The 15,218-nt window shown below is 38.0% G+C and overlaps 1 protein-coding gene across 5 annotated transcripts in view; it reads left to right on the top strand.

The window, feature by feature from the left end:
- The window catches only part of DTWD2 (DTW domain containing 2), an 85,743-nt gene that overhangs the window by 29,572 nt on the left and 40,953 nt on the right, over positions 1 to 15,218 (top strand). For 4 of the 5 annotated variants that reach the window (XM_081321762.1, XM_081321761.1, XM_081321764.1 and 1 more), the window contains exons 2-3: positions 2,227 to 2,317; positions 7,182 to 7,276. In XM_081321762.1, the coding sequence (XP_081177888.1) occupies positions 2,227 to 2,317; positions 7,182 to 7,276 (186 nt within the window). Of the gene's footprint in view, positions 1 to 2,226; positions 2,318 to 5,461; positions 5,524 to 7,181; positions 7,277 to 15,218 lie in introns of all 5 variants that reach the window. The other variant, XM_081321763.1, reaches the window with a different exon arrangement.

The raw sequence follows: 15,218 nt of genomic DNA, 5'->3' as shown, positions 1-15,218 counted from the left end.
CATCCAGCATCATCTATTAGAGAGAAAACCAATCATCAGTCACCCTCTTGAACCTGTCCAAGCGTGGAAGGTTGGAAGTTCAAGCCTTAATTTTTGTTATTTATTTTTCTTTAATTTCTATTATTTCTGTATGTTTCCTTTGACAGAGCAATCAAACGGTTTCATAGATACTGCCATTAAGAGTTTGTACAGATCCCTGCAGGTTGGATTTTTTTTAAAAAATATTGAACCGTCTTATTCCAATTGCATTAATTCAGATGATCTGGTAATCTCTTGTCAAAAAAATAGAAGATCAGTATGCTAATACTTGAGTGCCTGAATGAGGGGCTGATTTGGAATGCAAAGCCAAGCTGAGGCAGAGGGCTCTTAGTGCTATTGTGCTTCTGGGTTGTTGTTGTTTTCCTTTCTCCCTCTTGATGCCAATTTTGCTCGTGAATTTTATTTTATTTTTTTTAATGGCAAAGTGTCTCTCTTCTTTCCCATTTCGTGTGTGTGTGTGTGTGTGTGTGTGTGTGAGATGCACATTGCCTCCTTTATGATCAAACCCCTGCTTATCTGGTGCTGTTTTCTGCTTAGCCAAGTGTTGGCTGCTAGAGGAAGCCTAGGAAGGAAATAGAATGCACTTCTTCCAACAGCTAATATCCACATAAGTAGGAATCAGCACTAAATAAAAATCAACAAGAAATAGTATCCTCGTCAATGAACCGGGAAGGGAGAAAGCCACACTTTTACCAGCAGGGCAAGCTACTGTATATATAAATGGCCAATAAGCCTCACTCACATTTGCGCTGATGATGTTTCCTAGCCTGGTAATGAACCATCTTCTTAAAAACAACCCAGCTCAGAGAGCACCAAGAACTCAACAGTGATTATATTACCAGAGGGCAAAGTCTCAAGAGCACCACCTCAGAGGATTCTGGGATCAGGGATCTTCTCCTGGGAGTGCAGGATGGACTTCAGCCGGTGGAAGTCATAAGCATTCAGGCGCTTGAGGCTGATCCAGCCAGAAATAATGAGGAGCAGTTCACCGTCAGAGGATAAGGAACAGGAGCTGGGGCATCTGTCAGTCCTCGGGCATACCATGTGTTGCAGTGAGCACAATAAAGATGCTCTGCAGGTCTCCTTGACTGGCAAGGACGTTGTTAGTCTTAATGACTGACTGACATAGAATCTACTTAAGAGCCACCATTAGCCAAACTGTTCTTAAAACCAATACCAACTGCAAAAAATATAAAGGATAAAAGCCAATTTAAACTACAAAAAAAAATTACAAAAATGAAGGGGAAGAGATGTGAAGAATAAAAAGAAAGGGGAAAAAAGAGAAAGGAAAAATAAATAAAAAATAACTACTTTCTTCATCTCAGCAGGTAAAAAACAACCTTAGGATGCTGCAGCCATTGTAAGGGCAACCTGGTAGCCAAGCAGCCAGATCACAATCATGTAACCGTGATTACAGTTACATGCAACAGTCAGAACTTTGAGGACCCATTATAAATACCGCTCATCCAGGGCCATCTCAGCTTCTGAACAAGAGAGGACATCCTATATATATATTCAAAATATGGAATTTTAGACAATTAAATATCCATTATTATACCTTTACAACTGTTTGTTATTTCTCTGTTACATAGAGTGTATAACAGCACAGGTGGTCCTCAACTTACAATTCATTTAGTGACCATTTGAAGTTACAATGGCACTTAAAAAAGGGACTTATGACTGTTTTTCACACTTACAACCATTGCATCATCTCCGTGGTCACATGATCAAAATCCAGGTGCTTGGCAACTGACTCACATTTATCTTGGTTGCAGCGTTCTGAGATCATGTGATCACCTTTTGTGACCTTCTGACAGGCTAAGCCAATGGGGAAGCCAGATTCACTAAACAACGATGTTACTAACTTATCAACTTCAGTAATTCACTTAACAGCTGTGGCAAGAAAGGTTGTAAAATGAGTCAAAACTCACTTAACAAATGTCTCACTTAGCAACAGAAATTTTGGGTTCAATTGTGGTCGTATCTTGAGGACTGCCCATATAATTTAATTCCCATATTTCAATTTTGTTATTTAATCTTTTTGAATTTTCACATTCTCATTTCCTAAATAAATATTCTGTGATTCAGGCAAAAGTGTGAGTAAAGGTAAAGGTTAAAATATAAAATAATAAAAGTTTAATAATGCTTTCTAAACTGTTCTGTTTTTTATTTATTTCTTAAATATAGTCGCCCTCAAAAGGTGTGCCTGTGTCCATTCTTGCCAGTTCATCCTTTGAAAGTCTCTACTTGTTTGTACATTATCCAACATCCGGCAGAGGTGAGTACATAATGTTAATGGAAGCAACAAATTCAACTAGCTATTTGTTTATCAGCAAAAGTACAATTGCAAGTGAAAACTAAACCATGACAAATCTTATCAGTAAAGCTAACTCATTTCCTTTATTTTTTTTGTTTCCCGTAACACACACACACACACACACACACACACACACACACACACACACACTATAGATTTGAAGGCATGTAATCAATTCAAAATGCACGTAATGGAAAATAGTAATAGTGTGTAAAATGTGAACTACAATAGTAAAGAAATAATAGGTAAAACAAATTAGAGGAAAATACTTAACATAGCTAAGACTATATCAGCATCATTTACTTTCTATATCGTTCTGCCCTTACAAATCATCCTTGTTGCCTTCATGTCCATAAATGGGTAGCTTTATATATTGCTTTGATTCTTCAAACCTCTCCTTTCTCTCTAATAATTTTGCAGCTTCTGAAAACTTTAATTTTCTCATTTCAGTTTATTCATTCTTTCTTCATTGTTTTATTTTCTTTTGATCCTCATTCATTCTACAATATATGATTATATTTCAACTCACTTTTATGTTCAGACTACATTCAATACCTACAGTCAGGTCCAGAAATATTGGGACATTGACACAATTCTAACATCTTTGGCTCTATACACCACCACAATGGATTTGGAATGAAACAAACACAGTATGCCTTAACTGCAGACTGTCAGCTTTAATTTGAGGGTATTTACATCCAACTCAGGTGAACGGTGTAGGAATTACCACAGTTTGCATACAGTATATTACTGCAGAGACACATATGATACACTTCTATTCAGAAGTGGCAAAATTGATATATGTTGCACATCCAAAGGACTGGACTTTGCAATAAAAATATATTTTATTTAGTCAGCAAGAATATAGTCTTTGGGTATTTCATGTAATAGAATGGTATATTGTATTTGTTTTCCACTCCTAATAAATTGATGAGAACTAGAACATAGATGGCATTATTTTCTATAAACCTGCAGCCCCCTGCTCCCTACCCAATTCACTGGCAAGGTCCAGATGAATACCAGGCATATTTATTACACAAGGCTTGAGAGATATAGCCTATTTGCCTGTTTGCTTACTTTGACTTATATTTTGCCTGTGTGGGGTTTATATAATGCATGAGAGGAGCTGTAAGATTCCTGAATACTCAATCTCTTCCACATTCAGGAGAGGTTGCTTCCAATCTCAGTTAAAGAGGAATAACAGTGGGAGGGCTATGTGTCCATCTGGTTTCAAACACTCCAGAGGCCTGTAGTTGGCTACTGTGAAAAGTAGACTAAAACGATCCTGCAGGAATGATCTTTTAATATTAAATTGCTTCACATTTCAAATTTTCTAATTGCAGATAATGAGAAATTATGTGCAGCAACATTTTTCTTTGGTTCTGTGGAAAAGGAAAAGTTGTTTTGGATTTTATCCTGGTGTAAAATTCTACCATTTTTTTTGTATGTGATGGTAACTGTGAAGTCCTTGATAGTGTATTCTAGATTCCTTTGAAATGCTTCTTTTTGCTTTCTTTATCTGGTAAATTATAAATTCTGCTGGAGCAGTGCCAGTGCAAATTGGGAGATGACCATTGGAAGAGTGGTTATCCCATCAGTTCAGCTCTATTTTCATTTCTGTTACTGATGCTGAAGAGCTGCTAGGCTGAAGCCATACATTGCTTGGCCATGGTAGTTTTCATGGTAAGGTAAAAGTAAAGATTTCCCATGTTCAGTTGTGTCTGACTGTAGAGGTGGTGGTGCTCAACTCTATTTCTTCACCGAGTGAGCCAGAATTGTCCAAAGACACTTGTGGTCATTAGCAGCATAGCTATACACCGAGGGGCACACAATGCAGCAACCTTCCTGCTGAAGCAGTACCTATTTATCTGCTCACATTTTCATGCTTTCAAACTTCTAGATCAGGCATGTCAAACTGCTGGGCCCGCAGGCCGGATGCGTCATGCCAAAACTGCACCCACCCCATTGCCGGCAATGGGGAAAAGTTCACGATACATCAAGCGACATCATGTGATGTCATGAGTTTGACATGCCTGTTCTAGATGGACAGCTGGGGCTAGTAACGAAAGCTTACCCCGTTGCACGGCTTTCGAGTCTCAAAGAATAATTTATTAATACTAGAATTATTAGAAAATGTCTATCTTAGTGGTGTATATCATGGATGGATGTCTAAACATGGATGCAGCCTAAACAAGCTACATTAGTGTGCTAAGATTTGTAAGCAAATCTTTTCTAACTTACTGAAGCAGCTGTTGGGACTTTGAGCCAAAGGTATTTTCCCAGTAGTGGGATGAGAACAGCCCTCTTTGATCAAATGACATCCTAATTGCAAACAGTTCCATTGTATTCTTCTGCCACTAGCTTTGTATCCAAGGTCAAGGAAATGCTTTCAAGGCACTGAAAGATGCTTCAGAAATAGTGACATAGCTGCCTGCGCATGAAAGGACAATCTGATCTCTTACTGGAAAGGATTTTTGGCTTGCCCAGCTTCCAGTTCCTAGCAGCAAACTGGCATAATTAGAAAAAGAAAGCCAAATGCAGCATTGCCAATACATAACATTAGGCTTGTGGAAGGTAGCAGACATTTGCCACTTCGATAAGCACAGGAACGTGACAGTGGAAGGGGGAGATGCTAACAAATGTACAGTATATGAGTAAGAAGGGGTGTGTATCTAACCATAGACCTGAGAGCATGAATTATTGATGGAGTACTGATGGGCTGACAGTTCTGTCGTTAACTATTAGTTGGAAATGACAAGTGTTAATTAGCTGGTAGTTGAAATGGAAAAGTTCTTTTTCTGGAAGAATCCCAAATATCTGTGAGGTCGTTTTTGATAATTCTGGTTTATTTTAGCAGTTTTAAATAATTTCTTTTAACAGTACAGGTGTTCATATTATCAAAATTCCTTAGATTAGTTGTTCCTCTATTATAACAATGAAAAAACCAGGACGTGAGCCAGGTTTTACTTTTAAGCACCTTGGATACACATGCTGGAAATAATATAAATAAGATACCTAGAGAGAAGTAAGCTGTTATGCTAAAACAATACTATAACACAGACAGAATTAGCCTACTTTGCCTCATTTTTAAAACTTGTCTTACAGAACGCTCTACATCTGGTCTATGTCAGTACAAGATATATTCCATCAAAATTCTGCATTATTTGGTAAATTTAAAAAAGCACAACAGAAAATACATTTGTGTACATATCAAACTCCCAATTTTATATGCAGCTTTCCCAAATGTTGGATGCTATTTGATTATCATTATGTACCATCAGTTACTATCATTTTTTATCACTGTATATAGTTGGATTTTTCTGCAAGAGGATCTATACCCAATCTGATCCTTCAGATCTCCCAATGGTGTACCCATTGCCACCATGCTACTAATTTGTTTGTTTTGTTTACTATGTTTATTTATTTGTCATATTTAAGAACTACTCATCTCATACCGGGATTCTGGATGCTGTACAATAAAAGATTAAAAGCATAAAAAACTGTGTATTAAATTTAAAAGAGGCAAGAGATGTTAAAAGCTGATTAAAAGGCAGGGAGGGCTTTCAGCCCCTTTACTGCATGTTCGCCTGTGTACCCCCAAGCAAGTGTGCAGAGCCATGTTTTTATGCTTTTACAGAATGCCAAAAAAGCGGAGGTCCACCTCATCTCCAGAGGAAGTGTTTTCCATTGGGTGGGGGACATGACAGACACGGTTCTCTTCCTGGACCCCACCAGTTAGAATTCTTTGGTTGATGGGATGCAGAACATTCCTCCCCTGCCTGACCTGGTAAAACAGGATGATGTAATGGGATGAAGATAGTTCCACAGGTAACCTGGTCCAGTGCCATATAGTCTTTAAAGATCAGGACCAACACCTTGGATTTGACCTGGAAGCAGATTGGCACCCAATACAGCTCGTGTGGCAGAAGTATTACATGCACCATTCTTTGGGCACTTGAGATTGTCCATGGTGCCACATTTTGTACCAGCTGAAGTTTTCGTATATTTTCAAAGGGTAGCCCCATGTAGAACACATTGCAGTAGTCCAGATAGCAGATGACCAGGACATGAGTGACCGAGTAGGGAGCCTCCCTATCTAGGAAAGAGTAAACTGGTGCACAACACAAAATTGAACAAAAGCCCTCCTAGCCATGACTGCTACATGCTCTTTCTGAGTCTAGGAAGACCTAGCTTATGCAACAGGTCTGTCGGGGGTGGGGTGGGTGGAACCTTTTCCAAGACCAAAGTTGATAAACTCCTGGATGCAGAGGGACCTCTTTCCACAGCCACCCCTTTACTAGAGTTCAGTTGAATCCAGGCCACACAGCCACCAAGCATTGCAAAAGAACATCCAGAGTGATCCACAGCATCACTCACATCAACGGGATGGAGATGTATAACTGGGTGTCATTAGCATCTTGGTGATACCACATCCCATGGTGAGAAATGATCTTGCTCAGCAATTTCATGTAGATGTTAAAAATGAGTGGAGAAAACACCGAGCCCTGTGGCACATCACAAAGCAAGCCGAGAGTGGGACCTCTCGCTCCCTATCAACGTAGATTGGGACCAACCTCAGAGGAAGGCGTTGAACCAACATAGAACTGTGCCACACACCCCCAACTCCCCAAGTGGGCCCCAAATGGTTGATGGTATCAAAAGGCACTGAGACTTTTAATTCAGTATATAAATATATTGTTCTTTCACAACCAGTGCTTTTTATATGTGCATGTTTTATCTAGGCATTCTTTTATGTTTTGTTTCTAAAAAATGGAAAACAATTATAATATTAAATCATATATTTTATATTCAATTTTAACTGCAGGAAAGTAGAGTGCTACGAACAGTACCTCTTCTAACTGCTTGTCTTCCTGAAGACAAATGTAAAGTCTTGATTGGACGACGCTTCTGTGAAGACAGGTGAATATCACTGTTAAAATAAGTTTTCTTATCTTTTCTTTGAGAACACTAGTCAGTAAAGCCATATTATTTTAGATTTGTAGTTCTATTTTATAGTGTACATATTCAGAGTGAACCTTAAAAACATGAACTTCCCAAATAAATATTGATAGTTTTCTGTATCTTCAAAATATACCTTTCTTATCTTTCCATGTCCTAATTATCTTTACATTATGAATTATTTTACACTGACTGAATTATTTTAGACTGGTTTTTATTTAATTTACTTCCAATAAATCCAAGCTAGTCTCATCTGATTTCTCTTCAATGTTTCTATTCTATTGAATTCAGCAACGGTATTAATGTTGGTTTCCTATTAATCATGTGCCATTCGTAACTCTCTAATCTTTACATTTTATATCATATTTATCCTATATTCTGCACTGGATTATCTTACAAAATCTTTTATGCAAGACTGAGGAAACTTGTCTTTTTCTTTCTAGAAGTTTGGTGCACATAGTTGAGAATAAATAAATAGTAATTGGCATTAGTCATTTCTCCAGAGTATCTCTTACTCTTTTAACTGACAGCGTCTCATGTACTCATTACTTTTTCTTCTTATAACAGGAAGTATACACCTCTACATCTGTTGCTGCAATCTAAGTTTGAAGATAGTGTTGTATCATGTCCTATTTGAACATTTCTGAGTCTCAGGTTAGCTACTGAATGAATTAAATTCAAAATCAGATTGGAATGTCTGCTGATCAAGCAGGATTTGTCTTAAGCAGCTCATTCCACAAGAATCTATCAGTCATTCTCACTAGTTATGTTTCTGGTGTTTTCTGTTTTTTCCCCTCACAATGGGCTTTTCATATTTCAGGATATGTAATTTTCTACCTTTTACTCAGCATACACCACAGGTCGGCAACCTGCGGCTCCGGAGCCGCATGCGGCTCTTTGAGCCGTCTCTTGCGGCTCCCAGCCGCCCGGTGCGCGCGCACCTCTTCCAACGGGCAGTGGTGCGCGCGCACCTCTCCAAATGGAGAGTGGCACCGCCCGTTTGGAGAGGTGCACACGCACCTCCCCGAATGGGCGGAGGTGCGCGCGCACCTCCCCAAACCTTTGGAGAGGTGCGCGCGTACCTCCGCGCGAATTGGCAGCGGTGCCGCTCTTTGAGGAAGCTGCCGCGGCCCGTCTGCGAAGCTGCCGCTTTCGGCAGCTTCGCAGATGGGGCGCGGCAGCTTCCTCAAAGAGCGGCACCCCTGCCCATTCCGAGAGGTGCGCGCGCACCTCTCCAAAGGTTTGGGGAGGTGCGCGCGCACCTCCGCGCGAATGGGCAGCGGTGCCGCTCTTTCAGGAAGCTGCCGTGGCCCGTCTGTGAAGCTGCCGAAAGCGGCAGCTTAGCAGACGGGCCACGGCAGCTTCCTCAAAGAGCGGCGCCCCTGCCCATTCCGAGAGGTGCGCGCGCACCTCTCCAAAGGTTTGGGGAGGTGCGCGCGCACCTCCGCGCGAATGGGCAGCGGTGCCGCTCTTTCAGGAAGCTGCCGTGGCCCGTCTGTGAAGCTGCCGAAAGCGGCAGCTTAGCAGATGGGCCGCGGCAGCTTCCTCAAAGAGCGGCGCCCCTGCCCATTCCGAGAGGTGCGTGCGCACCTCTCCGAACGACCGGAGTTGCGCGCGCACCTCCCCAAACCTTTGGGGAGGTGCGCGCGTACCTCCGCGCGAACGGGCAGCGGTGCCGCTCTTTGAGGAAGCTGCCGCTTTCGGCAGCTTCCTCAAAGAGCGGCGCCGCTGCCCCTTCGCACGGAGGTGCGCGCGCAACTCCGGTCGTTCGGAGAGGTGCGCGCGCACCTCTCGGAATGGGCAGGGGCGCCTCTCTTTTTGAGGAAGCTGCCACGGCCCGTCTGCGAAGCTGCCGAAAGCGGCAGCTTAGCAGACGGGCCGCGGCAGCTTCCTCAAAGAGCGGCACCGCTGCCCATTCGCGCGGAGGTACGCGCGCACCTCCGGTCGTTCGGAGAGGTGCGCGCGCACCTCTCGGAATGGGCAGGGGCGCCGCTCTTTGAGGAAGCTGCCACGGCCCGTCTGCAAAGCTGCCGAAAGCGGCAGCTTTGCAGACGGGCCGTCGCCGTCGGGCAACCGGGAACCGGTTCCATCTCATTTTTAAAAAAATGGTAGCCGCGTGCGTCCGCGCATGCGCAAAAAACCTTTTTGCGCATGCGCGTGCATGGACACACGCACGCGGCTCCCTCTTTTTTTAATTTGTGATGGAACCGGTTCCCAGTGGCTCTTTTTCTTTTTTAGGTTGCCGACCCCTGGCATACACTAACCCTCATTTCTGGCCTTTTGCTGCTCAGCCCAGTCAGCAGAACCATGTGCAGCGTAATTTGGTTTTTCATTTATTTATTTTTATTTTATTTCATTCCTAGATGTTTTAATCACAGTAATACTCTAGCTTTATCCTACTTTTATTCAATTATTCACACTTACTAATCAGTAACTAAACAGAATTTCTGGCTTTTCGTCTTCCTGAATTTTGACAGGTTTAAGGATAAAGCATGTTTGTGCATGGGATGGAGATAATAAATGTGATGCTACTAGAAAAATAAGATTAGGTATTTCTAGAAGTACCGGGAAAATGAAATAAAGGGTATCTCAAACCTATGTGGTAGTTCAGCAACATAAAATGTACCCAGAGATCAGATTTCTGGCTCAATAACCTATATTAGGGGTGTCAAACTGCTGGCCCATGGGCCGGTTTCATCATACCAAAGCCGCGCCCACCCCATTGCCAGCAATGCAGAAAGAGTTGCAATACATCGCAACACATCACGTGACGTGGTGAGTTTGACACCCATGACCTATGTACTTTTGCTAAGCATATCTTGGCAGTAATCTATTCAAGTAAATGTTACTAGTTTCAAAAACTGCTATGTTCCTTTCTATATTATCTTTATACTGTCATATTTAATTTAATGTGTTTCATAAATAAACAAAGTATGACTTTGTTTAATAACCAACAAGTAAATGCTTGTTCTATTATTTATTTTGAACACTGTTTCAGATGATGAAAGCTCCTATTTGGGAATTTATTTTCTTTTAGACATTAATTTTGCAACCTAAACTTTCATCATAATTACTGCTTCATTTGAGGAAAAGATGATATAATACTTATTCTAAAATAAATACTATCAACAATATTTTTAAAAAAGTCATTTTATCAAGGAATAATTATCTTTATGGAGATTCTAAAGTGATTTTCTTTTTGGTAAAGCAGTCTTTTCAGTTGAGTTAATGCTTTGAAATTTTTCAAAAAAACAGTCCTGATTCCTTGAATTTTGAGAGTGAAACATTACAGCCTGATGGAAATGGCAAATGCTACTGCAGTTTTTTAGAACTTAATATTATTTTACCTAGAAGAAAGAAGTAGAATTATTCCATGAATATATGGAATACAACATAAATTATTTTATTGACATAACTAAATGTTAAATAGGAATAATTAAGACAAAAAATTCTGTTGTACTTAGTATAAAAGTGTTGCCCACTTTGAAAAAGGACTTTCTTAATTTTTCTTAGCCTAACACTATTTTCCAGCCCTTTTAACAAATACCAGTGTCTCAATACTAAAAATCATCACTCCTTTAGAACAGGTGGTGTAAATAGAAAGAGCAACAATAGAGTTTATATCTCTTACAATGTCCAGTAATATCAGGAATAGAAGGTGCAGAAAGAAAAAAAAAGCCACAATGCAATGGGAACTTTGATTTAATAGAGCTTTATTTAAGATACAGTGGATTGAATTTCCGTTTAGATAACTTCCAAGTAACTTGGATGAGGTAGGTAGGTAGATATATTAAAGATAGATAGATGTATTAATTTACCACATTATTATTATATATTATTATTCATAAAACATGAAACTCAGTCAACTGAACACTCAAATTGACTGGCACTAATGGTTGACACGGGTTGCTGCCAGCATCCTAGGTATCAACCAGGTATCTCCTTAAAATGTAAGATGTTCCGAGTAGCGCAGTTTTTTGTAGTTTTGCTGGAGTTATTGCAGGAAGCTGCAATTTTGATGTATTTTGCAATGTTGTTGTTGTTGTTGTTATTATTATTATTATTATTATTATTATTATTATTATTATTATTATTATTATTATTACATTGCTGCGATCACATGCTTTTGTATTTAGTGGTCTTTTGGGAATAATAAATACCTGCTCCCCACCTGGTTCATTAAAACCAGCTCTCACTGTACCAACCTTTTGTACTGGAACAAAGCATTGCTCACACTTCTGTGACTTGTGTGTTGTGCCTTCATTGTTTCTTTTTTACTTTCTTTTTTTATATTATTTTCTTATTCAGACCCTGGATACAGCTTTACTTTTTAAAAGACTTGGTGTGGGCTATATTTGGCTACTAATTTATTTATTATTCCTCCTTTTTAATCCAGTGCTCCATAAATATGCTTATAAAGTGTGTGGTGCTTACATGTAGTAATTGACTCTCCTGGGGAGATATGGCCAAGCAGAAGCAAGCAATAGGTACAGAGTCAAATGGCCTCTGGGGAAAAGAAGGCTTGTTGTAGAGTCTTTCATGCTCAGTGAAGAAATTAATAAGAAAAGTACCATCTGCTGGATTCTTAAAAGCAATTAGTAACAATAGGTCACTAGGTAAATGGCAGTTGGCACAGCTGTTGTATGTTTTACTATCTCAGTACCCAATTCAGTTTCTGTTAGAAATGGCTTTCCAAGAAATTGATCTAAAAGGTTCTGTATAGTATTGGTCAGCTCTCTCTACATCGAATGTCTTCAGTCCTAATTTAATTACGTTTTAAAATTTGTAGTTATAATTGTTAATTTTTTTACTATTCTAATTTCTATTTGAATATTCTCCAAAGGAGTAGCCATGTGAATCTATGGCAGCAAAACCTAAAAACTACACTGAGTCTAGTAGCCCGTTGAAAAGTAGCATATACCTAATGGTAAAAGCTTTGTGAACACAAGTCAGTCAGCTTCATGGAAGGTTATTCTCAGTTGACAGTTGTATTCAAGCATAAATGTAGAGAAAAACAAAATGTGAACAGTGAAATATGAGAAAAATAAAAGTGCTAAAATACAAATTGTGATAATTATAATAAAGCTTAAATGATTGTTGAATAAATACAAAAGCCAATCACAATTTATATAAATTATAATACAAACATATTGGCAACACCTGACAGTTCAACTTTGCATAGATCTGTAGTAATTATAGTGAAGTCCAGTGTTCTTACATTTAACATTTAGTGGCTGAGGTACATTTTGTTAGGTTTCATTTACGACAACTACCCACTTCCCCCCTCAAAATGTCACATTACTTTGCTCTTTGCTCAGTGTAGTCCATAACAGCAAAACCCCAATTAGTTCTTGAGATGTAATACTTGATAAAAATACATCTTATTATATTATCTTTTGGAAGATAATAGAAATTTATTAAAAGGTAATTCCATTCAGCTGAATGGAGAATACAAATAAGTAAATAGTCTCAGCTGGTGGGGAGGGTCAGCTTGTAAGCAGAGTCAGACCTGCTGTATACTTGATGTACAGATTGGTGGGAACAAGATAAGAGAGTATGAAGAAAGTGATTAGGTCTCTCAGAAATTCAGGAATGAATGAGAATGTTGACTTTCTGGTGAATACATTAGAAAAAGGTCTGTCTCAAATAAATTCATATGAACACAAAAAAAAGAAATGACTTAAGAAACATAACTGATTTTTTTGTAATATATTTTATTGATTTTTTTAAAAAACATAAATCACTTAATAACTGGTGAACAGTGTGTCTGGGTTGCATTTGTAAAACAGTCATTAACAATTGATTTCTATAATCCATAATCCACATAATGGTTTTAGTTGATTTCCTTTTTCCCCAAAATATCTTCTTTTGCAGACATTGAGTTAAATACAATTCTTATTCTTTTATTAGATAACAATTAAATATATAATTTTTCCCAATATTCCTAAAAATAATAATCACATCAATATAATATTTCTTTTCTATCTAATCATTCTGGTTGACTTATCATAGATCCTGTTACAGTCCTTATTTTATTTGTTTCTCCCACCAAATTTAGGTATTCTTACTGGTTAAGATTTTCTCAAAAATTAATTACATTTTAAAATTTAACTATTTTTCCATATGAACCATCTCACACTTTTACATTTCTTAAAGAATAGATAAAACAATGAAAAAGAAAGGAGAGCAAGAGTAAAGAAACATAAAAAATATCATACTACTTAAAATATATATCCCTCCTAAGCTAATATATATTTATTTCCTAAATTTCTTATTCTTTTTAACCATAATTAAAAATATGTTTAATCTTTAAACATTCTATTTAATACATCTAGTCAGGTAGTCCATTAACTCTTATTCAAAACATTTTTAATCCATTATAATTTTCTTAAATTCACTCACATTTAACTATCTAAAAGATTTCCTTTATCTAAGTCATTTCAACTTTTTTCTATTCATATCAAGAAAGAGAACAAAAAAGGGAAAAAAGGATACTATATTATTTAGGGAATTCATCCCTCTTAGAATGACATACATAGTCCAAAACTTTTCTATTTCTTTAACCATATTCAAACAAATGTTTCTTTTTTAAGTATTCTCTCTGGTAAGTCCCATCATTTATTTTCTTGGTTTCCACTTTAGTCTTTTTTCTTTTGCCCAGTATCTTTCTTAATCAATGTATTTTGCTGAATCAAAAAGTTTTTCCCTATGTTCATAAATGTTGCTGTAGATATAAAAAGTAAATCAGGTGAAGTGTCTTTGTACGGGGCTTCTGCCTGTCCATGTTTGTTCAAAATCTTTTTCTTTCTCTGTGCTTCTCTTATCATTTCCTTTCTCTCCGATCTTCCTGACATCTCTACAGTCCATGTTATCCAAACTGTTTTCTTGTCCTCAGATTTATTTTGTAGTCTTAAGGGATAAGTTGTTTTTTCCTATTCTTGTGAATTTTTCCCCACTAGGATTAAATCATGTTTCCTTGTTTTGTTAAGTTCCATATTTAAGTCTCTATTCTCAGTTCTATATCCATTTATCTGTTTTATCTGCTCCTTCTCGTTGTTTTCTGGGAATTTTTTTGTTGTACAGTTAACTTAGAAATAGATTGATTTATATTTGCAAAGTTATTTTGGATTTCTTTGTGGTTTATAGTCATTGTTGTTTGAATTAGTTGCAGTATACCATGTATCTCCTCCTGTAAAGTATTTATGTTTTCTTGATATGTTCTTTCTACATGTCTCTGATCCATGATGGCCAAGAATTTGAGTTTTTATCTTCCTTTCTTTTCTCTGCAAATAGTTTTAGAGTCCAAATTAAATAGATATTTGTAAACCAAATAGTTCAAGAAAGATTTTTTTTTCTAAAATTTATAATTATTTTTGTCTACAGCTCAGATTATTGTCTTTTTTGTCACAGCTGTTCTTTGTTGTTAAATCTTTTAAGGTCACAAACATAGATTAGCTTTTCCCAGGTTTTGCCAAGTCTTATATTAAAGTCATAGCTGTCATAGCCTTCATCCACCACTAGGTGTCAGCAACTATTTGTTTTTTAATTTCCAAAATGAAAAATTATCTATAAAATAAGAGTCTTAACCATTCTAACAATTTTAGATTTATCCAGATTTAAGTTTTAAATTTCAGGTTTTATATTTATTTCACTTCCATATATTTTGATCCTCCATAAAAAGATTAATTCGCTGCTTCCGTTAGTATAAGGGTGGGGCGGAAATCCCCTTCCTTCGCTTTCAGAGGTATTTTGCTTCTTGGGGATCTTTTCCAGGAAATTAAATGTAGAATGGAAAAGAGAAGTTCGAATTCCTCACCCAGTTTCAAGCACGCTGTTAGTACTTTTGGACTTCGGTTGCTAGTAGCTTGGGCTGCTCGATACAATATGGCCAGCCTTTCTCCTG

Source organism: Vipera berus (assembly GCF_964194415.1).
Source record: "Vipera berus genome assembly, chromosome: 2".
Classification (NCBI taxonomy): Eukaryota; Metazoa; Chordata; class Lepidosauria; order Squamata; family Viperidae; genus Vipera; species Vipera berus.
This window is presented reverse-complemented; position numbering and strand designations above follow the sequence as displayed.